This window comes from Scyliorhinus torazame, chromosome 19 (assembly GCF_047496885.1).
Source record: "Scyliorhinus torazame isolate Kashiwa2021f chromosome 19, sScyTor2.1, whole genome shotgun sequence".
In the NCBI taxonomy this organism is placed as follows: Eukaryota; Metazoa; Chordata; class Chondrichthyes; order Carcharhiniformes; family Scyliorhinidae; genus Scyliorhinus; species Scyliorhinus torazame.
The window spans coordinates 86,499,415-86,525,573 of NC_092725.1; the positions used below are offsets into that span (position 1 = coordinate 86,499,415).

The 26,159-nt window shown below is 50.1% G+C and overlaps 1 protein-coding gene across 6 annotated transcripts in view; it reads left to right on the plus strand.

The window, feature by feature from the left end:
- Positions 1-26,159, plus strand: part of LOC140396284 (tubby-related protein 3-like) — a 175,402-nt gene that overhangs the window by 141,863 nt on the left and 7,380 nt on the right. For all 6 annotated transcript variants that reach the window (XM_072484684.1, XM_072484685.1, XM_072484689.1 and 3 more), the window contains one exon: positions 13,603-13,774. In XM_072484684.1, coding sequence (XP_072340785.1) covers positions 13,603-13,774 — 172 coding nt within the window. The remainder of the gene's footprint in view (positions 1-13,602; positions 13,775-26,159) is intronic.

Here is a 26,159-nt window from a genome sequence, read left to right on the forward strand (position 1 = left end):
GGCTGACACATGTCTGTGTGCTGGGGGCTCTGGGTTGAACTACCTATCTTTCTGGGGGGTGTTTTCGCAATAAAGGGGCCTGTGTTGTGGTGTGGAGAGATAATTTCACATTCATGGGGGGTTCCGAGGTACTGTAAGTTGTCGGCGTAAAAGGTGTGCGTCTTTGTCCGTTTAACAGTGATGTCCCGTCCCTGCAAGAGAAGGGTCCATCTAGCTGCTCTAATCTGGCTTACTGTACCGTCCTTGAGTCATCCGTCCAGTAAAGGTTGGGTGGGGGGGTGTTCGGTGAGAATTATGATGGGGTTCAGTCCGGTAATATACGAAAAGTACTGAACTGCCCAAAATACTGCGAGCAGGTGCCTCTCACAGGCTGAAAATCCCTGCTCCACAGCATCTACAATTCTGGAGGCGTAAGCTACGGGCCTTAACTGTTCGTGCCGTTCCTGGAGGAGCACGGCCGAAAGGGTGCGGTCTGTGGTTGCTACCTCTATAACGTAAGGGGAAAGTAGGTCTGGAACTTGTAGTGCGGGGGCTGCTACGAGTGATTGCTTCAACGCATCCACAGCATCCATATGCTGCGGAAGCCATTCCCAGGGGGCTCCCTTCTTTAGGAGGTCTGAGAGGGGTGCTGCCTTGCTGGCGAAATCGTCAATGTGGTTTCGGCAGTAGCCAACCAGTCGTAAAAACGACCGGAGGGCTGAAACGTTCTGGGGAAGGGGCAATTTAGCAATCGAGTCAATCCTTTTATGCTCGATCTCGCGTTTACCATGTGTGATAATTGTTCCCAAATATATCACCTTGTCTTCCAAAATCTGGGCCTTTTTGGGGTTGACTTTACAACCGATTGAGTGTAGGAGTTCCAGGAGTTCGGACAGAAGCTCAATGTGCTCTTCCTTGGTGTCTGTCTGCAGTAGTAGGTCGTCTACATACTGAACCAGACATTCGGGGCGAGAGAATTTGGCTAAACCATTTGCCAGCTGTCAGTGGAAAATGGAGGGGGAGTTGTGGAATCCTTGTGGCAGGCATGTCCACGTGTACTGCTGATTTTTAAAAGTGAAGGCAAATTTGTACTGGCACGCCTTTGCCAATGGAATGGACCAGAATCCATTACTGACATCCAAAACCGTAAAGAATCGGGAATTGAGTCCCTGCTTGAGCATGGTCTCGGGACTTGTTGCTACTGTGGGGGCTGCTGCGGGGGTGATTTTGTTAAGTTCCCGGTAATCGATGGTCAGTTGACATGATCTATCGGGCTTTCTCACTGGCCAAATCGGGGCATTATTAGTGGAGGCTACTGATCTAAGTACGCCCTGCTCTAATAAGCTTTCTATTACCTTTGAGATTTCTCCCTCTGCCTCTTGGGGAAATCCATACTGTTTTTGTGGTCTAGGCTCAGGTCCTGTTATTTGTACGGAGCCAGTCATCCGTCCACTGTCGTGGGTCGCGAATGCTGCCCTGTTCTTTTGCAGAACTGCCCTAACCTGCTTGTCCATGCTAAGCGTGGTCAGGTTGAACCAAAATTCACCTACTGCGCTAATTTTGTTCGCGTATTCTCCTATGTTGAGCGTTGCGGGGGCTCTTGCAGTCTTTGCCATCTTCCAGACACACTGGTTGACTGGATCAAATGAAAGATTGTGGGAATTCATGAAATCGATTCCCAGAATGTGTTCTGCTGTGTGGGGGCAGGTCAACTAAAACTACGGGGTGCTTGGTTGTGATGGTACCGATTTGAATGGGTACAGGGGCTGTGATGTGTCCCAGCTGTGAGTGACCTGTAAAGCCGCTGAGGGTGATAGTGGCTGTAGTGGGCCACGTGTCTTTTTGAAACCGGGTGGAGAAATCTATTGTGGTGCGGGACCCTCCTGTGTCCCAGAGAAACTCGATGGGCTGTCCCCGAATTTTTGCTGCAACTACCGGTCGTCCGGACCTATCCCAAAGGGTGTCGCAGACCCAACTGGAGCCCGTACACTGTCAGTCCGTTCCAGTCAAGTCTGTCTGATCTGAACAGGCGCTAACACTATGAATGGGCTCTGTCTTCTTCTTACTTAGAGTCCCCGTCTGCTGGGCTCTCTGTGGCTTTCTAGGGGCATTGCACTCTCTTGCGAAGTGTCCCAACTGTCCACAGTTGTAACACTCCTGCGACTTGGGTGGGGGGCTGTTCTTTCCTTCATTCACCCATGCGGGGTTCTGGCGTGTTTTTACTGCCTGTATATCTGCGTCGGCCTGCTTTTCCTCGGGATTCTTAACTGCGGGTTTGCTTTATATAGATTGCTCCCAAGCGCGGGACAATCTTTTCACTATCCACTTCTCGTTATGAGCCTCCTCTGAGGGATCATAACTCGTGCAAGCTTTCTGACCTGTTTCTGTGGCATGGGAGATAAGGGTGCGTGTCCATTTGGCCATGTTGTCTGGGGACAAATGGGCGCGGTCTAAGTCTCCAAAGACTGCTGCAAAGTGGATCGACAGGCGTCCAGCAAACGCTGTGGGGTGCTCAGATTTCTTTTGCCTGCATTTATTGAGGCCATCTATGGGGTCACCCCGGTTATACCCGATCACATCCAGGATCGCGGTATGCATTTCTGCAAGGGTGCCTCCTCCTACATTCTGTGGGTTGGGAAGGGCTGCTGCTACTGAAGAGTCTAAACTTAAAACCGTGAGCTTTACATGCTCTCGCTCATCCAGGCCGTACATGGTCGCCTGATGCTTTACTGTGGCAAAGAAATGGTGGGGGTCTGAGGTGGGGAGGAACGGTGTGATCTTATCGCACGCGTCCCGTAATTGGGTCACTGTTAAGAGGGTGGAGTATAGAAATTCCGCATCGTCCGATGTGGCTGTGCGGTGGGTGGTGACTGGGTTCATTGGAGCCTGAACTATCTGCTGTGTGGGGGGTTGGGGCGCTTTCCTCTTTTGTGGCTTTCCCTGCGCACATGTTCCCTGAACATATCTCTGCGCTGTTTCATTCAATTCTTCCTAATCAGGGCCGTCTTCCTGATCTAATTTTGCTCCAAAGGTTTCCTGGAAGCCTTTCTGAACTGAAAGCAGCATTGCAGCTCTGCAATCTGCTTCCGGCACTTTGCATGATCTAATGTGCTTTGTCTTTGTTCTGTGGTGGCAGCATGGAGTGTTCTTAATCCTGCCTTTAGGTCGCTGCACTGTCTCTGCAAAGCTTCTACCTGCTTTTCTGTTTCTTCACGTACCAGGACTGCACGTTGCGTGTCCTGATAGGCCTTTTCATATTGAGACTGGAAGCTGCTTAAGTGCGCCAGACAAGACTGGTGTGCCCTTTTGGTATCCTCCACCTCTCCATCTTTTGCTGCCAACTTCCTTCTCAATTCGAAATTCTCCTTTTCTACCTCGCTTACTTCGACCTTACTCATTCGATGTATGCCCTCTACTTCTTTCCGGAGTGTCCTAACAACCTCCTCTGTGCCTCGCAATTGTGCCAAGCAGGACACGATTGCCATCGGCTTGCGAGCTTTCCCTAAGCTCTTTTTGTGGATTTCGCTCAGGTTCTCCCACCAAGTATGTCCTATACTCCCGGTGCCTGATTTCTCGTTGTCACAGAATTCATTCCAAAGGGGCTGGGCCATCCCTTACCTTTTGAGATATTTCCTGATCTCTTCCTCCCAAATGGGACATTGTCCCACTCTACTGCTGTTGGTCGCTGTGACCGCAAATTCCTCTGGGTTCATGAGGCGCTGCATTGCCATCTTTCCTATCCGAATGCTGCTCTTCAAATTTGGGACAGGGGTATTAAGGCGGTGCTGTAAATACGGGTACGGCATTCGCTACTTTCCGATGTACAAACTTCCGACAGTTTTGTCGCAACAAAAAAAAATCTATCAGTTTTACCTTATAGCCCTGTTAGTTACGCATGCATACACACACTTCCGAATTATGAGTATTGATCAGAACTGCTTGAACACTTGTGGTTTTCTGTTTCCAATTGGATCTCTAATTCAAATTCTGGGTTTTCCCGGAGTGGTTTTCCATTTCTAGATCGGGTCCCGGCGGAGTCGACAAATAATGTTGCTGATTTTCTCCTTGGTTCAATTGCTCTGTTTTATTACCTTTGCTCTTGAGCCGCCAGGTATCTTTATGATACTGCCACGAGGTTCAAGTCCGAGTAATGGTCAATGACCCAATACACCGATTAGTAAGATTTAAATCAAATCACATTTATTAGACACAGTAATCGCTACTCATGCACAAATTCTACGTCTAAGCTACTTCTACAACTAACAGGCCTATACTTAACTTCGGACTGGCCTACCAGGTCAGGGGAACAAATGGCCTTTCGTTCGGGTTCTGAGCCTGCGGGATTCGAAGTTGGTACGGATTGGTAGCTAGGAGCGCCTATCTCGTAGCGAGCGTTGAGTTAAGACTTACGGGCTTTCGGCGATCATTGCACCGGTCACGGTCAATGTTGGTTCGTGTTGCTGGGTGACCAGGGCAGGAAGAAGAGGTGAAGAGAGCGATTTGAACTTGGGGCTCAACTCTTATAGTCCCCAGGGGCTTCCCGCCTTTTCGGGCGGACCCTGTACCTGGTCCCAAGTGATTAGAATTTGTCCCAATCGCTTGGTTCGATTTTCTCCAATACTGGAGCGGTTCCCTGATCGATGGGCGGTCTTGAGGTGCTCGTTCACTTCCTTTGTGTTGGCTCCTGCTGGCGCCGAGGTGTCTGGCTTTGCTTTGTGTGTCCAAAATGTTACTTATTGTTCCCGGGGATTGCTCATCAGTATGCAGATGGCTGCTACTTTGTTATGCTGATTGTCGCTGGTATCGATGTTGTCTGGCCTTTGCAGAGGTAAATGCACCGCAAACCTGAAGCTGCTGGCTTCTGTCTATGTTGGCTGACTTTCCCATCAGCCTTTGCCGTTCGCCATTTTAAATCGGGAGTTGGCCAATTTAGGTGGCTACACCACACGGGGGCAGTGAGAGGTATTTCAGCTGTAACTCTTAACTTGCAACTCCACATGTCCATTCGTAAAGGAGAGCAGCTGTGACGTGCCTCTGGTTGCCACAGATCCATTGGCTCCAAGCCATTCATAGCTTTCTATTTGTGGTCTGCGATTGATGGCTTCCAAATGCCATCCGCAGCTTTAATTCAGGCATCTCCCTTCACGGTTCATAGAACATGAACATAGAACATAGAACATTACAGCCAGTGGACTAAATGGTGAAACCCCAATGATTGTAAACATTGACCACTCAAAGGCGTGCAAGTGCATTCCATGCAATAAGTGCATTCCAATCACTAAAGCGGGTGATTTAACTGCACTTACCTCTCTTTAATCTTCCAATGACGGGGGAGTGCTGAGCGGATGCACAAAAGATGAGTCACCTGGAAATTCAAAATTAGGCACTTTTAACCCAAAATAGCCCCGCCAAACCAGGGGAAGAAACCCCCACCCTCCTCCAACACCACCACAGTGACTGAAAGATGCTTAGCGGCAACAACAACCCGAGGAGCCAAAGCGACGCAGGGACAGTAAAAACTGGGAGAGCGAGACTTGAGGCAATGGCGAATACGTGGGGCGACGAGGTCCTGGCCACACTCTAACAGGAGGGACCATCAGAACATATGCCAGGCTACCTCCCGATGAACAAATGGAGGGAATTCCTAACACAGGAAAAGAGTTCAAGGATGCCATCAAACTTGAAAGGAGGCGAAGGTGAAAGTGGCGATAGTAGAGGCGCTGGTCACGCTGCAAGCAGCGCTGGAAAAGACAGAATGGTGGTTAGAGATGCAGGAGGCGATGATCAGAGAACTGGAGAAGGCCGTGACTAACCAGAGCGATCGGATGACCTCACTGGAGACATAGATGGCAAGGTTGGTGGCGATGCAAGGGAAACTAAGGGGAAGGTTGAGAACCAAGAAAATCAATCTCGTCGCACCAAAACCTCCTCATTGTGGGCCTACCGGAGGGCACTGAGGGCAGCAACCCCATGGAGTACGTGGCCCAGATGCTGGGTAAACTGGTTGGAGGGGAAAGCTTCTCCAAAACCCCCAGAAGTGGACATAGCCCACAGATCACTCCAGCCAAAGCCCAAGACCGGGCTGGGCAAGGCACACACGGCCCTGTAAATGGGAGGGACACTCAATCCAGGTGCACCTGGACATTAGGACAGACCTGACCAAGCACCGAGCAGAATTTAACAAAGCCTCAGCGGCCCTTTATAAGAACAATATGCGGTTCGGAATGCTGTACACCACCAAGCTCTGGGTAACTTTACAGAGCAGGGAGTACCATTTCACCGCACTGGCGGAAGCAGATGAATTCATGTAAAAGCATGAGCTGGGAAGGCAATGAAATCAGCAGTGAACGAGACACTTAATCGTATCAGTCAACAACAAAAAATGTAGACACCACTTGCACGGGACTGAACCGCCTCATCCTCAAATCTGACGAGTCTCAGAAAGAAGAGGGTAAGGAGGAGGAACGGGAGGGACGAGACGCACATCAGTCGGGGCGAGGTAAAGATAGACCCCAGAGGGGTGCGAAGGGCCACCGCATTAGCGGGTGAGCTAGCACAAGGAAATATGAGCGAGGTGGGGGGGATGCCATGGCACAACTCCCAATGGGGAGAGATTGCCTGGCAATGGGGAGGAATGCTCTAGATGTGGGGGGGGGGGGGGGCGGTTGGTGGGTAAACAGAGCAGGAAAGGCTGTGGGGGGGGATTCAAAGCGGATTCGGCTGGCTACGACAGATCGTACATGGTAGAAAGGAAAACAAACGCACCGCAAACAGCCACTTTGGAGGACCTCAAACAAAGGGAAGCCCCAGAATGCAGTGGCACATCCACGTGGTGTAGACATAGATGGTGGCCACCTTGGGTAGCCTCTGGACAAAGGGGAACACTGGGGCACAGTCACATGGTGATGATGGTGACCACGGGCATCTCAGATGGTCCCCTAGCAAAGGGAAACCCCGGAGTACAGGGGCGCAGCAACAAGGTAAGTATGGTTGATCCCTCAGGATGGAGGGACCGAAACCCCCGTCAGAATGGGCAGCTGGAACATCAGGGGACTTTTTTTTTATTTAAAAAAAATATATTTTATTCAAGATTTTTGGCCAAACATAACAGTACGTAGTGTTTCTTTTACACAACAATAAAGCAATATAAATAACAGTGGCCAGTTTTAAACAAATAGATAAATAATATATAAACAAAAACAAAAACAAAACTGAATGGCAACTGCCTTGTCCAAAATAAATACTCTCCAAAAATACAATCCAGCAATCCAATATACAATTACCTATAACAACTACCTATACATATTATACATATACAATAACATCCCTGAGAGTCCGTTTGATTCCTCCCTTCCCCCCCCCCCCCCCCCCCCCCCCCTCCCCCCTGGGTTGCTGCTGTTGTCTACTTCTTTTCCATTCCCTCTATCTTTCTGTGAGGTAATCGACGAACGGTTGCCACCGCCTGGTGAACCCCTGAGCCGAACCCCTTAACACAAACTTAATCCGTTCTAAGTTTATAAACCCTACCATGTCGTTTATCCAGGTCTCCACACCCGGGGGTTTGGCTTCCTTCCACATTAACAATATCCTGCGCCGGGCTACTAGGGACGCAAAGGCCAACACGTCAGCCTCTCTCGCCTCCTGCACTCCCGGCTCTTCTGCAACCCCAAATATAGCCAACCCCCAGCTTGGTTCGACCCGGACCCCCACCACCTTCGAAAGCACCTTTGCCACCCCCACCCAGAACCCCTGTAGTGCCGGACATGACCAGAACATGTGGGTGTGATTCGCTGGGCCTCTCGAGCATCTCGCACACCTATCCTCTACCCCAAAAAATTTACTGAGCCGTGCTCCAGTCATATGCGCCCTGTGTAACACCTTAAATTGTATCAGGCTTAACCTGGCACACGAGGACAATGAGTTTACCCTACGTAGGGCATCAGCCCACAGCTCCTCCTCAATCTCCTCCCCCAGCTCCCCTTCCCACTTCCCTTTCAGCTCATCCACCATGATCTCCCCCTCGTCCCTCATTTCCCTGTATATGTCCGACACCCTACCATCCCCCACCCATGTCTCTGAGATCACTCTATCCTGCACCTCCTGCGTCGGGAGCTGCGGGAATTCCCTCACCTGTTGCCTCGCGAAAGCCCTCAATTGCATGTACCGAAATGCATTCCCTTGGGGCAACCCATATTTTTCTGTCAGCGCTCCCAGACTCGCAAAAGTCCCATCTACAAACAGATCTCTCAGTTGTACTACCCCAGCTCTTTGCCATGCTCCAAATAACATCAGGGGACTTAACGGCCCAGTGAAAAGATCCAGAGTCTTTGCCCTTCTGAAAAGTATGTGAGCCAACATTGTCTTCCTCCAGCAGACCCACCTGAGGGAGAAGGACTGACTGCTGTAAGAAAGAGCTGGATGGGACAGACTTGCCAATCATGCTATGGGATGAGGACTAGGTGGGTGGCCATACTGCTCAATAAGAGGACAGCATTTACAGCGATGAGGATGGTTACGGAACAAGGGGGACGGTATGTCATGTTTACACGTGACCTGGAAGGGGCATCAGTGGTCCTTGTAAATGTGTACGCTCCCAACTTGGAATTCGTGAAGAAAACCATGGCAGAAATCCCCAACATTGACACACACACCAACTCATTATGGGTGGGGGATCTTTCACTACAGACAGGACCCATGGACAGACAGATCAAACCCCAAATATGGGACAAACATGGCAAAGCAACTGGATGCGCTCATGGAACAGATGGGGGCAGTGGACCAATGGAGGTTCACACACCCAGGAGAGAAGTTCTTCTTCTTCTCCCAGGTACACTGGGTTTATACTCCGATCGAGGGAAAGCAGTGCTTCTATGGGTGTAGGAACGGATTACTCCACAATAGTAATCTCCACCATGCTCCATACTAGGTGGATGTGAGGTTGGAGATGGACCAGCACAATGCCCTCCATGGAGGCTTGACATGGCCCTTCTGACCAACAAGGCATTCTGCAAACAGATATCACAGGCCATACGTTACCAACAACCAGAGTGAGGAGGTCTCCCCTCCATGCTCTGGGAGGCGCTGAAGGCGGTAAATTATTGCGCACAAGGCGCTCAAAGATAGGAAGGAGAGGGCAGCTAGGCAAGAGCTGGTCAACTCCATACTGGAGGTAGACCGGCGGTACTCCTCTGCCCCGACTGTACAGCTACTGGTGGAGAGGAAGAAGGTACAAATGGGCTTTGACCTGCTCTCCATGTGGAAAGCAATGCATCAGCTCTGCCAGACACAGGGGACCTTCTACGGACAGGGATTCAAAGCCAGCCCTCTGCTGGCTTACCAGCTGAGAGAGCAGGCAGATGGATTCCCAACAGATTTCCACAAAACATTTGTGGTACTTTTGGCCCCGCACCGGCAGGAGATGTTCGCAGACTCGCTAGTAAGGGGCACAAGCCAAAAAGGACAAAAATAAAACAACGGAATGCAGGTCTTACAAGCCCATCTCACTGCAGATTCAAAGATCCTGGTAAAAGCCCAAGCAAAGCGGCTGGAGAGCTGCATGCCAGAGGTGGTCGCAGAGGACCAGATGGGCTTCGTCAAGGACAGGCAGCTAACATCGAACATTAGGCGCCTGCTGGACGTGATAATGATCACATCCGGTGGGGGGGACAGAGCTGGAGGGACTGCCGCTCAAACGAGCTCAGACCAAATTCTCACTACCTGGGGATCCAAATAGTCCATGGCTGGACACGGGTCCACAAATGGAACCTGACGAGTCCAGCGGAGGCAGAGGTGAGACCCATTCCCACTCTCCCTGGCAGGGAGAGTGCGGACGATCCAATTTTCTTTTCCAATTGAGAGGCAATCTAGCGTGGCCAATTCACCTAACCTGCACATCTTTTTGGGTTGTGGGGGTGAGACCCACGCAGGCACGGGGAGAATATGCAAACTCCACACAGACAGTGACCTGGGACCAGGATCGCACCTGGGTCCTCGGCGCCATGAGGCAGCAGTGCTAACCATTGCATCACCATGCTGCCCTATGATCATGTCATCTGTGTGGTGGTGGTAACCCAAAGGTCCTACAAAGGAAAAGAAACAAGGGAGGTCTGTCCCTCCCAAACCTACAGTTCTACCACCGACGCACGCAGCAGAAAGAGTGATGGGTTGGGTGAAGGAACCGGGAGCAGAATGGGTAACGGTGGAGGAGAGTTCCTGCATAGGGATGTCCCTCTGAGTCATAGTCTCAACTGCGCTCCCATCCCCCCGATCAAGCACTTGAGAAGCCCAGTGGTAATAGCCCCGCTCCGAACATGGTACCAGATGAGGCAGCACTTCGGCCTAACCAAAATGTCCACCATGGCCCCCATCAGCAACAACTACAGGTTTACTCCCACAATGGATGCCACCTTCAAAAGGTGGAGACAGGACGAGTGGGCCACTGATGGCCAAAAGTGGCTGTCTTCGGGATCTCAGACCACCCAGAACTCTTAATGAGGAGGGGGGCCGACACCCTAGCCTTTGCCTCCCTAATCGACCTCCGGAGAATCTTGCTCAGCTGGCAATCGACAGCACCTTGATCCACTGCAATTCGCAAAACGTCTTGATCCACTGTAATTCGCACACCACCGAAGCCGATTCACAGCAGACGCCATCTCCCTGGCCCTACACTCATCCCTAGAGCATCTCGACAACAAGGACTCCTATATCAGACTCCTATTTATTGACCACAGCTCCGCCTTCAACACCAATATCCCAGCCAAGGTCATATCAAAGCTGCAAAACCTAGGACTTGGCTCCTCACTCTGCAACTGGATCCTCGACTTTCTAACCCACAGACCACAATCAGTAAGAGTAAACAACAACACCACCTCCACAATAGTCCTCAATACTTGGGCCCCGCAAGGCTGCGTACTTAGCTCCCTACTATACTCCCTGTACACACACGACTGCGTGGCAAAATTTGGTTCCAACTCCATCTACAAGTTTGCTGATGATAACGACTATAGTGGGCCGGATCTTAACTAACGACGAGTCAGAATACAGGAGGGAGATTGAGAACCCCTAGTGGAGTGGTGCAACGACAGCAATCTCTCCCTCAATGCCAGCAAACTAAAGAGCTGGTCATTGACTTCAGGAAGTAAAGTACTGTACACACCCCTGTCAGCATCAACAGGGCCGAGGTGGAGATGGTTAGCAGTTTCAAATTCCTGGGGGTACACATCTCCAAAAATCTGTCCTAGTCCACTCACGTTGACGCTACCACCAAGAAAGCACAACAGCGCCTATACTTCCTCAGGAAACTAAGGAAATTTGGCATGTCCACACTGACTCTTACCAACCTTTACAGATGCACCATAGAAAGCATCCTATCTGGCTGCATCACAGCCTGGTATAGCAGCTGCTCGGCCCAAGACCGCAAGAAACGTCAGAGAGTCGTGAACACAGCCCAGTCCATCACAAGAACCTGCCTCCAATCCATTGACTCCATCTGTGAAAGCGGGCAGCATAATCAAAGACCCCTTCCAGCTGGCTTACTCACTCTTCCAACTTCTTCCATAGGGCAGGAGATACAAAAGTCTGAGAACACGCATGAACAGACTCAAAAACAGCTTTCCTGCTGTTGCCAGACTCCTAAACGACCCTCTTGTGGATTGACCTCATTAACACTACACCCTGTATGCTTCACCCGTAGTTACATTGTGTACCTTGTGTTGCCCTATTTATTTTCTTTCATTTCCTTTTCTTTACATGTATTTGATGATCGGTTGAGCTGCTCGCAGAAAAATACTTTTCACTGTACCTCAGTACACGTAACAAAATCCGCCACCCAAGACTGGCTGGCTGTCCGACCTGGCGGAATTTCCAGAATTTCCAAAATTTGCCTTCCGAGGGTCGGAAGAGGGCTTCCACAGGACATGGAAACCGTTCACCAACTTGTTCCAGGAACCAACTATTCGTAGCCAGCAACCAATAGAGGGAGGGGGCAAGGGGGAGTCATGGGATAGAGATGAAAAAGAAAGGAGGGGGGAAGAGGACACACAAGGAAATAGAGAGGGACAAGGGACTAAACATTTAGATAGACATCAGTAAATATGCGCCCCGGACAAACTGAGAATGGCAACAAAGGTACGCTGTTTGAGGGCGGGACGCGGCCACAGCAGGAAGGAAACCAATTATATGTAAACATCTGTACTGACATCTGCCTGTCTTTTTACATCCTTTTGTTTCTTGCTCATTTTTGTTATGTTGCTTTGTTTGTTTTTCTCTGTGGCCGATGCAATTATGTAAAATGTAACGTATAACATAGGAGTTGTGAAATACAAAATATGAAAACCCAATTAGAACACTTTATAAAAAACTTTTTAAAAATGAAAGCTGCAGATGGCTTGTAGAAGCTGTCAATCCAGGTGCAAGGTAAGTGTTATAGCTGTAATACAGCTGCTCTCCAGCTTCCAGACAGGTCTCTTTTTCTGGGGGGGTTGTAACCCCTATTATAGAGGTCCCTGTGGGAGGGGGGTCTCCCTTAGTCAGGGCTCTCTGGGGGGGGGGGGTCTCCTTATCACAGGGGTCACTATGTGGAGGTGCCCCCTTGTCACAGAGATCCCTGTGGGGGGGGCTCCGTCTGTTACAGGGGTTTCTGGAATGGGGAGGTGGGGGAGGATAGTTGGCTCACCTTCGTACTTATGGGTTAGGAGAGCACCCAGGAAATCCGGAAGTTGTGGGACTGCTTGGAAAGGGGGGGTAATGAGGAGAGAGGAGGTGGCATTTGGGTCCAATTTGCGGTGGTGGGGGGATGGTTTGGAGCCAATTTGCAGTGCGGGGGGGTTTGGCCAACCGTGGGGCCTTGCTATCGGGTCACATGCTCAAGATGTCAGCCCAATAGTGGGATTCTCTGCATATCCCTCGTATTCCACGCCATGCATATATTTGCACGACAAGGAATATGGAATTGAATCCTGCTTTACGACACCAAGGAAATTGTAAGACTGGTGCAATTCAGCTCCGAAGGGGAAACAGGGCTGAATTCTCCGCCGTCGGGATTCTCCTTTTTGTCGGCATCCTGGGGGTTTCCCGACAGCGTGGGACTGCCCCACAATTGGAAACCCCATTGACCAGCTGGCGAAATGGAGAATCCCGCCGGCGGCCGTAACAGAAATCTGGGGCAGCAGGACGGAGAATCCAGTCCCAATTTTTACACCCGAATTAAGGCATTTTGGATACTGGTATAGTTCCTCTGAGGATAAGAGTGACAATTTTTATAATGTATCAGTGGAATTACCCACTGTGAAATGAAAATATAAATTCAGAACAAAATTTCAACGAACAAATGTCGAGCCCTCTACCTGGGCCCACCCTGGGACCCCGCCCTATCCCTGCATCTCCGCACATTGATCGTGGCCAATCCATCTAACCTGCACATAAAACATTGATTTCCCTTGTTCTATGCAACAATACTGCAACTCGTTTTATAAATGTCCACATTTTGTAAATTTAAATGTAGCTGTCTAGTGATTAACTTATTCTCTAGTTCTGCGTTGTCTCATCTGAATTCTTTCTGTGCCTAGTATGTTGCCATTTTCTGCAGTGATAACTATTTCAAAATGCTTTCAATAAATCCTTCAGGAGCACGAAAGTTTGCTATTAATGTGGCAGAACAGAAATATGGAAAACCTAATTGAGCTGCACAACAAGGTGCCTGTTTGGAATGATGACACACAGTCCTATGTTCTGAATTTCCATGGAAGAGTCACCCAAGCGTCTGTCAAGAACTTTCAGATTGTTCATGACAATGATCGTAAGTATCTAACCTCAAAATTAGCCTTGTGAACCTCACCAGTTCATTTTGTGAAACCTGAATGTGAAATTCATCTTTAGCTTCAGTGTGTATCCTTAGAATTCCCATAGTGCAAAAGGAGGCTATTTGGCCCATCGAGTCTGCACTAACCCGCCAAAAGAGTACTCTACCTAGGCCCACCCTGGGACCCTGCCCTATCCCTGCAAACCCACACATTGATCATGGCCAATCCATCTAACCTGCACATCTTTGGACTGTAGGAGGAAACCGGAGCACCCAGCGGAAAACCACACAGACATTGGGACCATGTGTAAACTCGACACAGTTTATGTTGGGATAATTTCATCAGTATTTCCCTCATTGCTCTTTCACAGGGTCAGTGCTGAAGTAAAATATTTTTTGTTTTGCCCAGTTGGAGATGTTTGTTCCTGCCATGTGAGAGTATCTTTTAAAAAATGGGGGTTTATCGAATAGCTGTAATGGGTGTACCTTTAAGAAATCGGTGTTTATTAGAGAGCTGCAGTGGTGTCAGAGAGTGGGTGGAGCTGGGCTGTCTGTTTGCTTTACTTTTGTTTTAGGCTGTTTGCTACAGGGTGTGGTTAGTTTCATTTTGAGAGCTGGTTAGCTGCAGCAAAGCAAGGAGCTGTATAGGATCTCTCTCTGCAAACTAAAGACCGTCTCCAAATCAATTGGGTGATTTCAAAGTGCTGACTGCTCTCAATAGTGAATTTAAACCTGATCTCTGTGTTAAAAAGTGTATTTTGTCTTCCGGATGTTGTTTGGGAATTTATTAGAGTTATCTATTGAGTACTGTATTCTTTGGGGATTTATTGGTGTTGAGAATTGTTAAAATGTTTACTGTGGGTTTATAAAGGGTTAACTGGTTTCATAAATAAACATTGTTTTAATTTAAAAGTACTGTAGAGCTCTGCTGTACCACACCTGTAGAGTGGGCCGTGTGCTCCCCATACCACAATCTATTAAAAGTTGTGGGTCAGGTGAACTCCATGATACACTTTGGGGTTCTCTAAACCCTGGCCCATAACAGTTCTCATGACGTGAAGTGAATTGGCTGAGGACACTAGAGACACCACTCGGCACTTTTGGCAGATTTGATCTGTTGATTTTGGGGTTTCTAAGCTGTCTTTCGCTTGCTGCTTATACTGTTTTGTTTGAAAGTAGTCCTGTGTTGTAGCCTCACCAGGTTTTTTAAAAATTCTTGAATGGGCATTGCTGGCATGTGCAGCATTTATTGCCCTTCAACCAAGTAGCCACGTCAGAGGGCAGTTACATTCAAACACATTGCTGTGGGTCTGGAGTCACATGTAGGCCAGAATAGGTGAAGATGGTGGATTTCTTTCCCTAAAGGATATTAGTGAATCAGATAGGTTTTTACAGCAATCGACAATGGTTTTATGGTCATCCTTAGACTTTTAATTCCAGATTTTTATCTGGGGGGGTTGCAGGGAACTGGAAGGAGAAAAATGCCAGTGTGATTGTTTTTACTTTCCATTACTACCTTTTATAGAATGTCCTCACCTACACTTGGATTCTCTTCAGACTTTATTTCTTTTCTGTCTGGACATTGTCCCACTTGACTTATTGTTTTTTGGGGTTTTTTTTCTGTATATGTGCCTCTTCCTCCACCCTCTCTCATGTGGAGGCTCTATTAATCTGTGTCTCTCTACATCAGATTCCCTCTGCCCAATCTTCATCCATTCTTTGATTTTCCACTGGACCTTACTTTCTCTGTTGTGCATGAAAAAGTTTGCACCAACGATCGTCGGGTGCAGGAACCAGCACCTAGCATCTTACTCAGTGTAATAGAGTCTGGGAGGATGTGTCTTTATTCTCTCAATATTGTTGCATAGATAATGTGGTGATGTTCATGTCACTGTGTTTAATACACAATTGGCAAATGTTGACCCAATTGTGCCCTCCTCTCTTCCAAATATATGATAAGTGTAGTCTGTAAATGGAAGTGATCTTCTAGCTATCGATATGATCAGAACACTGTTGTTTTTGACAGCAGAAGCTACATGGGAATCAGTAAGTCAGAAGGATATGAATGAGAGCAGTGCCGAATTTCATTCCTAAACTTAAAAGTATTCTGCAATATTATTATTATCATTTGGCTGATCTCTGGTGAAGGATCTATATTACACTAGGATCAAGTAGTAGTGATTGCAGTCTGTTAGTAGTGGTATCAGCAGTTACAGTTGTTGATCAGAGGATTTACACAAAGTTGAATGCTTTGATAGTTCAGTAAAGCAGCATGCGACCAAGCTAAACACACCAAAAGGGCCTGTTTTCTGTTGGCAGTTTGTGTTGATTTAATTTATCGTTGTTGAGGTGGCAATGGAGAAACTACAATTTAACTGACATGGAGAACAAAAATTGACTTTTGTTCCCATTCCTTTTGTTATCCAATTACCCCTGCCCCAGCTTAACAATTACTTTAATTATCTCTGGTTTGCCACATTAGGGGGTTGTGATTCAAACCCATTACCAGCTTTACACAATTAAGTGCAGTCTGTCGAACATTGTGAATTCCTTTGTGGTCTCAGGTTATGAAAGTAAAACACAATATACCAAGTTGGGGCATTTCTATCAGAATCCTTTCTTCTTATTTCCTTTATTCCCATTTCTCTCCATGTCAGTAACATGTATTGTAGTTGTTATTTTATTATTTTGGTCTGTGGACCCATAATCGGAATGTGCCTGAAGCAGAAGACTCGAGGCTTATGCAGCTTGCTTGTCAGGGCACTGTGCTCCCAGGTTTTATCTTTGGAGAGTAGTAGCCAGACTCCTTAGCACCAAATCAATATTGGGAACCAGGTTTGAAGGGGAGTCGGATCGATTAGTTGGCGGCAGGTGGGTTGACCAGATCCTCTCTCCTCCCCCCGCCTCTCTCTCTCTTTCTCTTTCTTCCCCTCTCTGGCACATCCTTTGCTTTGAACCAGGAATTATGCTGAGTCTGCAGAGAAGGTTGACAAAGTTGCCAGAGGAAACCATTTCGAGCCTTGGAGGAAGAAGTATCAAAACTAAAGCTTCAGAAAGACACCAACTAAAAGTCATCCCAGTGCATCAAAGATCTTTATCCTTTCATTTTTATTAATTATTTTTCCCTTTCCACCACCCTTTCCTCTCATGTTATTTTTTTTGAGTGTACAGAACGTGGGGGTAGTTAGGAAGGGGGGTGGGACAGGTATTACATAGTCAGTTACATTTTCTTTTTTTGTTAACAAACATTTTATTAAGGCATTTGTGGTTTTCTAACAACAAAAGATATGATTACATATGTAACCATAATACAGTGCGTAACACCACCCCCCCCCCCCCCCCAACCAACAACCACACCTCACCAACTTGGCCTATACACACACTCCCCAAGTCCCTCCATCTCTTCTCGCTGTTCCCGCCTAAATTAAACTAACTCCCCCTACTCCCCTCATTCTCTAACCTCCTCTCTTCCCCCCCCCCCCCCATTGTATCTGCTAACAGTTTTGTTTTCCCCAAAGAAGTCGATAAACGGCTGCCACATCCGGACGAATCCTAACATTTCAGGGCGAACTTAATTTCCTCAAGCCTGAGAAATCCGGCCATGTCGCTAAGCCATAACCCCGATTTCGGGGGCTCCGCGTCCCTCCACGCTAATAAGATCCGCCTCCGGGCTACCAAGGAGGCAAAGGCAAAAACGTCAGCCTCTCTCGCCCCCCCTGGACTCCTGGGTCTTCCGACACTCCAAAGATCGCCACCCTAATTTTTAGCACCGTGGACATGACCCCCAGCAAATCCCTGCCAGACTCATCTAGACTTCGACATGCCCAAAACATGTGGACATGATTTGCTGGCCCTCCAGCACACCTCGCACACCTGTCCTGTACCCCAAAAAACCTGCTCATTTGGGCCACTGTCTTGTGTGCCCGGTGAATCACCTTGAATTGTATCAGGCTGAGCCTGGCACATCATAGAATTTACAGTGCAGAAGGAGGCCATTCGGCCCATCGAGTCTGCACCAGCTCTTGGAAAGAGCACCCTACCCAAGGTCAACACCTCCACACCATCCCCATAACCCAGTAACCCCACCCAACACGAAGGGCAATTTTGGACACTAAGGGCAATTTATCATGGCCAATCCACCTAACTGCACATCTTTGGACTGTGGGAGGAAACTGGAGCACCCGGAGGAAACCCACGCACACACGGGGAGGATGTGCAGACTCCGCACAGACAGTGACCCAAGCCAGAATCGAACCTGGGACCCTGGGGCTGTGAAGCAATTGTGCTATCCACAATGCTACCGTGCTGTCCTCACATGATGAGGACTTGTTGACTCTGCTCAGAGCATTCTCTTTTTTAAAAAAATGTATTCAAATTTTTTCACAGATTATCACAACAGAAAAATAGACAACCCTCCCTTTACACAAATAATAAAACAACAAGAACAAAAGTGCATAAATAAACAAATAAGCGTTAAACAGTAAACAATAGTGCATCCCCTACTAGACACGAACTTACACCCCCCCCCCCCCACCACCGGGCTCGTGGTGTACCTCATCGGAGAAAGCGGCAGCGGTGCCGTCACCAGCGTCCCCAGGCTCGTGCCCATACAGGACGCCATCTCCAGCTTCTTCCACGCCGCCCCCTCCCCCTCCATTACCCATTTGCGTATCATTGCCACGTTGGCAGTCCAACAGTACCCACTTAAGTTTGGCAACGCTAACCCCCCCTGTCCCTGTCCCTGCTCCGCTCCAAGAACACCCTTCTCATCCTCGGGGTCTTCTTCGCCCATACGAACCCCATAATACTCCTGTTAACCCGCTAAAAGAAGGCCTTGGGGATCAGGATCGGGAGGCACTGAAACAAAAACCCCAGGAGCACCGTTATTTTAGCCAACTGCACCCGCCAGGGAGAGCAGCAGCATATCCTACCTTTTGAACTCCTCCTCCATTTGCTCCACCAGCCTCGTTAAGTTGAACTTACGCAGGACCCCCCAGCTCCTAACCACCTGAACCCCCAGGTATCTAAAACTTCTTTCTGCCCTTATTAGCGGAAGCTCACAAATCCCCCTTTCCTGGTCTCCCGGGTGCACCACGAACAGCTCGCTCTTCCCCATGTTGAGCTTATACCCGGAGAAATCCCCAAACTCCCTAAGGATCTGCATCACCTCCGGCATTCCCCCCCACCGGGTCCGCCACATACAATAGCAGATCGTCCGCATACAATGATACCAGGTGTGTCTCTCCCCCCCCCCCTCCAGTTCCTAGACTCCCTCAAAGCCATGGCCAGGGGCTCAATCGCCAGCGCAAAGAGCAGGGGGGATAGAGGACAGCCCTGTCTTGTCCCTCGGTATAGCCGGAAATATTCCGACCTCCTCCTGTTCGTGGTCACACTCGCCACCGGGGCCTCGTACAGCAACCTTACCCAGCTGACAAACCCCTCCCCGAACCCAAACCTCCTCAACACCTCCCACAGGTACCCCCACTCCACCCTATCAAAGGCCTTCTCCGCATCCATAGCCGCCGCTACCTCCGCCTCCCCCTCCACCGCCGGCATCATAATTACATTCAGGAGCCTACGCACGTTGGTATTCAACTGCCTCCCTTTCACAAAACCCGTCTGATCCATGTGTATGACCCTCGGAACACAGTCCTCAATCCTCATGGTCAATACCTTTGCTAGGAGTTTCGCATCCACATTAAGGAGTGAAATCGGCCTATACGATCCGCACTGTACAGGGTCCTTATCCCGCTTCAGAATTAGAGAAATCAGCGCCCTAGACATCGTCGGGGGCAGGACACCCCCTCCCTTGCCTCATTGAAAGTCCTTACCAGCAGCGGGCCCAACAGGTCCACGTACTTCCTATAGAATTCCACCGGGAACCCATCTGGTCCCGGTGCCTTCCCCGCCTGCATACTCCCAAGTCCCGTGACCAGTTCCTCCAACCCAACCGGCGCCCCCAGCCCCTGCGACCTGCCCCTCCTCTACCCTCGGGAACCTCAACTGGTCCAGAAAGCGACCCATTCCCCCCCCCTCCGATGGGGGCTCAGACCAATACAGTCCCTCGTAAAAGTCCCTGAAGACACCATTAATACCCACCGCACTTCGCACTATGCTCCCCCCGCCATCCCTAACTCCCTCAATCTCCCGCGCTGCCTCCTGCTTCCGAAGCTGGTGTGCCAGCATCCGGCTAGCCTTCTCTCCGTACTCGTACACCGCCCCTTGCGCCTTCCCCCACTGCACCTCTGCCTTCCTGGTGGTCAACAGGTCGAACTCGGCCTGGAGGCTTCGTCGCTCCTTGAGTAGTCCCTCGGGGGCCTCTGAATACCTCCTATCCACCCTTACCATCTCCCCCACTAGCCTCTCCCTCTCTCTCCTCTCCTTCCCCTCTCTGTGGGCCCTAATGGAGATCAATTCACCTCTGATCACTGCCTTCAGTGCCTCACAGGCCACCCCTACCTGCACCTCCCCATTATCAATGGCCTCCAGGTACCTTTCTATACACCCCCGGACCCACCCGCTCACCTCCTCGTCCGCCAACAACCCCACCTCCAAGTACCACAGCGGGCGCTGGTCCCTCTCCTCCCCCAGCTCGAGGTCCACCCAATGTGGGGCATGGTCAGAGATGGGTGTCGCCGAATACTCCGTGTCCTCCACCCTCAGAATCAGCGCCCTGCTCATCACAAAAAAGTAAATCCGAGAGTAGGCCTTATGAACATGGGAGAAGAATGAGAATTCCATGGTCCATAAATCCCCTCAACACCTTGGCCGCCGCCGGCCTCCTGCCCGTCCTAGGCCTAGAATGATCCAATGCCGGATCCAGCACCATGTTGAAGCCCCCCCCCCCGTCTCCCCGCCCCCCCCCCATTATCAAGCCCCCTGTCTCCCAAGTCCGGGATCCGGCCCAACATGCGCCGCATGAACCCCGCATCGTCCCAATTCGGGGCGTATACATTTACCAAGACCACCCGCACCCCCTGCAGCTTACCACTCACCATCACATACCTACCTCCATTTTCTGCCACGATGCTCAACGCTTCAAACGACACCCACTTCCCCACCAAAATCGCCACCCCCCGATTTTTTGCATCCAACCCCGAATGGAACACCTGCCCTACCCACCCCTTTTTTTAGCCTTACCTAATCTTTTTTTTTTAAATATATTTTATTGAAAATTTTTGGCCAACCATCATCGTACATTGTGTATCCTTTACACAATAATATAACAGTACAAATAACAATGGCCTGTTTTATAAACAAAAAATAAATAATATATAACATAAACAAAAACTAAAACTAAATGGCAACTGCCTTGTCTCAGATATACACTCTCCAAAAATATGATTTAACAGTCCAATATACAATTATCTGTAACAACAACCTATACATATTATACATATATATTAACAACCCTGAGAGCCCTTCTGGTTCCCCCCCCCCCCCCCCCCCCGGGCTACTGCTGCTGTCTTCTTCTTTTCCACTCCCTCTATCTTTCTGTGAGGTATTCGACGAACAGTTGCCACCGCCCGGTGAACCCTTGAGCCGATCCCCTTAGGACGAACTTAATCCTTTCCAGCTTTATAAACCCTGCCATGTCATTTATCCAGGTCTCCACCCCCGGGGGCTTGGCTTCCTTCCACATCAACAGTATCCTGCGCCGGGCTACTAGGGATGCAAAGGCCAAAACATCAGCCTCTCTCGCCTCCTGCACTCCCGGCTCTTGTGCAACCCCAAATATAGCCAACCCCCAGCTTGGTTCGACCCGGACCCCCACTACTTTCGAAAGCACCTTTGTCACCCCCACCCAAAACCACTGTAGTGCCGGACGTGACCAGAACATGTGGGTGTGATTCGCTGGGCTTCTCGAGCATCTCGCACACCTATCTACTACCCAAAAAAATTTACTGAGCCATGCTCCAGTCATATGCGCCCTGTGTAACACCTTAAATTGTATCAGGCTTAGCCTGGCACACGAGGACGACGAGTTTACCCTACGTAGGGCATCCGCCCACAGCCCCTCCTCAATCTCCTCCCCCAGCTCTTCTTCCCATTTCCCTTTCAGCTCGTCTACCATAATCTCCCCCTCGTCCCTCATTTCCCTATATATATCTGACACCTTACCGTCCCCCACCCATGTCTTTGAGATCACTCTGTCCTGCACCTCCTGCGTCGGGAGCTGTGGGAATTCCCTCACCTGTTGCCTCGCAAAAGCCCTCAGTTGCATATACCGTAATGCATTCCCTTGGGGCAACCCATATTTCTCGGTCAGCGCTCCCAGACTTGCAAACTTCCCATCCACAAACAGATCTTTCAATTGTGTTACTCCTGCTCTTTGCCATATTCCAAATCCCCCATCCATTCTCCCCGGAACAAACCTATGATTATTTCTTATCGGGGACCCCACCAAGGCTCCCGTCTTTCCCCTATGCCGTCTCCACTTTCCCCAAATTTTCAAAGTAGCCACCACCACCGGGCTTGTGGTGTATTTCTTCGGTGAGAGCGGCAATGGGGCCATCACCATAGCTTGTAGGCTAGTCCCCCTACAGGACGCCCTCTCCAATCTCTTCCACGCTGCTCCCTCCTCTTCTCCCATCCACTTACTCACCATTGAGATATTGGCAGCCAAGTAGTACTCACTTAGGCTCGGTAGTGCCAGCCCCCCCCCCATCCCTACTACGCTGTAAGAATCCCTTCCTCACTCTCGGGGTCTTCCCGGCCCACACAAAACTCATGATACTCTTTTCAATCCTTTTGAAAAAAGCCTTCGTGATCACCACCGGGAGGCACTGAAACACAAAAAGGAATCTCGGGAGGACTACCATTTTAACCGCCTGCACCCTCCCTGCCAATGACAGGGATACCATGTCCCATCTCTTGAAGTCCTCCTCCATCTGTTCCACCAACCGCGTTAAATGTAACCTATGCAATGTGCCCCAATTCTTGGCTATCTGGATCCCCAAATAACGAAAGTCCCTTGTTACCTTCCTCAGCGGTAAGTCTTCTATTTCTCTGCTCTGCTCCCCTGGATGCACCACAAACAACTCACTTTTCCCCATGTTCAGTTTATATCCTGAGAATTCTCCAAACTCCCGAAGTGTCCGCATTATCTCTGGCATCCCCTCCGCCGGGTCCGCTACATATAGCAGCAAATCGTCCGCATACAGAGATACCCGGTGTTCTTCTCCTCCTCTGAGTACTCCCCTCCATTTCCTGGAACCCCTCAATGCTATTGCCAGAGGCTCAATCGCCAGCGCAAACAATAATGGGTACAGAGGGCATCCCTGCCTTGTCCCTCTATGGAGCCGAAAGTATGCAGATCCCCGTCCATTCGTGACCACACTCGCCATCGGGGCCCTATACAACAGCTGTACCCATCTAACATACTCATCTCCAAAACCAAATCTCCTCAACACCTCCCACAAATAATCCCACTCCACTCTATCAAATGCTTTCTCGGCATCCATCGCCACCACTATCTCCGATTCCCCCTCTGATGGGGGCATCATCATTACCCCTAACAGCCTCCGTATATTCGTATTCAGCTGTCTCCCCTTCACAAACCCAGTTTGGTCCTCGTGGACCACTCCCGGGACACAATCCTCTATCCTCATTGCCATTACCTTAGCCAGAATCTTAGCTTCTACATTTAGGAGGGAAATAGGTCTATAGGACCCGCATTGCAGCGGGTCTTTTTCCTTCTTTAGGAGAAGCGATATCGTTGCCTCAGACATAGTCGGGGGCAGCTGTCCCCTTTCCTTTGCCTCATTAAAGGTCCTCATCAGTAGCGGGGCGAGCAAGTCCACATATTTCCTATAAAATTCAACTGGAAATCCGTCCGGTCCCGGAGCCTTCCCCGCCTGCATGCTCCTAATTCCTTTCACTACTTCCTCTATTTCGATCTGTGCTCCCAGTCCCACCCTCTCCTGCTCCTCCACCTTAGGAAATTCCAGCCGGTCCAGAAAGCCCATCATTCTCTCCCTCCCATCCGGGGGTTGAGCTTCGTATAATCTTTTATAGAATGCCTTGAACACTCCATTCACTCTCTCCGCTCCCTGCTCCATCTCTCCTTCCTCATCCCTCACTCCCCCTATTTCCCTCGCTGCTCCCCTTTTCCTCAATTGGTGGGCCAGCAATCTGCTCGCCTTCTCCCCATATTCGTACTGTACACCCTGTGCCTTCCTCCACTGTGCCTCTGCAGTACCCGTTGTCAGCAAGTCAAATTCTACGTGTAGCCTTTGCCTTTCCCTGTACAGTCCCTCCTCCGGTGCCTCCGCATATTGCCTGTCCACCCTCAGAAGTTCTTGCAGCAACCGCTCCCGTTCCCTACTCTCCTGCTTTCCTTTATGTGCCCTTATTGATATCAGCTCCCCTGTAACCACTGCCTTCAGCGCCTCCCAAACCACTCCCACCTGGACCTCCCCATTATCATTGAGTTCCAAGTACTTTTCAATGCACCCCCTCACCCTTAGACACACCCCCTCATCTGCCATTAGTCCCATGTCCATTCTCCAGGGTGGGCGCCCTTCTGTTTCCTCCCCTATCTCCAAGTCCACCCAATGTGGAGCGTGATCCGAAATGGCTATAGCCGTGTACTCCGTTCCCCTCACCTTCGGGATCAACGCCCTTCCCAAAACAAAAAAGTCTATTCGCGAATAGACTTTGTGGACATAGGAGAAAAACGAAAACTCCTTACTCCTAGGTCTGCTAAATCTCCACGGGTCTACTCCTCCCATCTGCTCCATAAAATCTTTAAGCACCTTAGCTGCTGCCGACCTCCTTCCAGTCCTGGACCTCGACCTGTCCAGCCCTGGTTCCAGCACCGTATTGAAATCTCCCCCCATTACCAACTTTCCCACCTCTAGGTCCGGGATGCGTCCTAGCATACGCCTCATAAAATTGGCATCATCCCAGTTCGGGGCATATACGTTTACCAAAACCACCGTCTCCCCCTGTAATTTGCCACTCACCATCACGTATCTGCCCCCGCTATCCGCCACTATGGTCTTTGCCTCAAACATTACCCGCTTCCCCACTAGTATAGCCACCCCCCTGTTTTTCGCGTCTAGCCCCGAATGAAACACCTGCCCCACCCATCCTTTGCGTAGTCTAACCTGGTCTATCAGTTTCAAGTGCGTCTCCTGTAACATAACCACGTCTGCCTTAAGTTTCTTAAGGTGTGCGAGTACCCGTGCCCTCTTTATCGGCCCGATCAGCCCTCTCACATTCCACGTGATCAGCCGGGTTGGGGGGCTTTTTACCCCCCCCCCCCCCCCCTCGTCGATTAGCCATCCCCTTTTTCCAGCTCCTCACCTGGTTCCCACACAGCTGTGTCCCCCCCCCCCCCCCAGGCGGTGCCCCCCCGCCCACCCCACCCTATGCCAGCTCCCCCCTCTCCCCAGCAGCAGCAACCCAATAGCTTTCCCCCCCCCCCAACCCCCCTGCTAGATCCCCCATTAGCGTAGTTACACCCCCCATGTTGCTCCCAGAAGTCAGCAAACTCTGGCCGACCTCGGCTTCCCCCCGTGACCTCGGCTCGCACCGTGCGACGCCCCCTCCTTCCTGCTTCCCTATTCCCGCCATGATTATCATCACGGGAACTTCCCCCCTGGCCCCGCCCCCAATGGCCAACGCCCCATCTCCTCCACCTCCTTTCCTCCCCCCACCGCCACCTGTGGAAGAGAGAAAAGTTACCACATCACAGGATTAATAACATAAAACTCCTCTTTCCCCCCTTTTTACCCCCCTCTTCGCCCCCCATACTCGCCCCACCACTTTGTTTCAAACGTTCTTTTTTAATAACCCGCTCATTCCAATTTTTCTTCTGCAATAAAAGTCCACGCCTCATCCGCCATCTCAAAGTAGTGGTGCCTCCCTTGATATGTGACCCACAGTCTTGCCGGTTGCAGCATTCCGAATTTTATCATCTTTTTGTGAAGCACCGCCTTGGCCCGATTAAAGCTCGCCCTCCTTCTCGCCACCTCCGCACTCCAGTCTTGGTATACGTGGATCACCGCGTTCTCCCACTTACTGCTCCGAGTTTTCTTTGCCCATCTAAGGACCATCTCTTTGTCCTTAAAACGGAGGAATCTCACCACTATGGCTCTAGGAATTTCTCCTGCTCTCGGTCCTCGCGCCATCACTCGGTATGCTCCCTCCACCTCCAGCGAACCCGCCGGGGCCTCCGCTCCCATTAACGAGTGCAGCATCGTGCTCACATATGCCCCAATGCCCGCTCCCTCCGCACCTTCAGGAAGACCAAGAATCCTTAAGTTATTCCTCCTCGCGTTGTTCTCCAGCACCACACATCGTTTATGGTGTGCCTCGTGCATCTCCGTCTTCACCACCAGGCCCTGTATGTTGTCCTCATTCTCGGCAGCCTTTG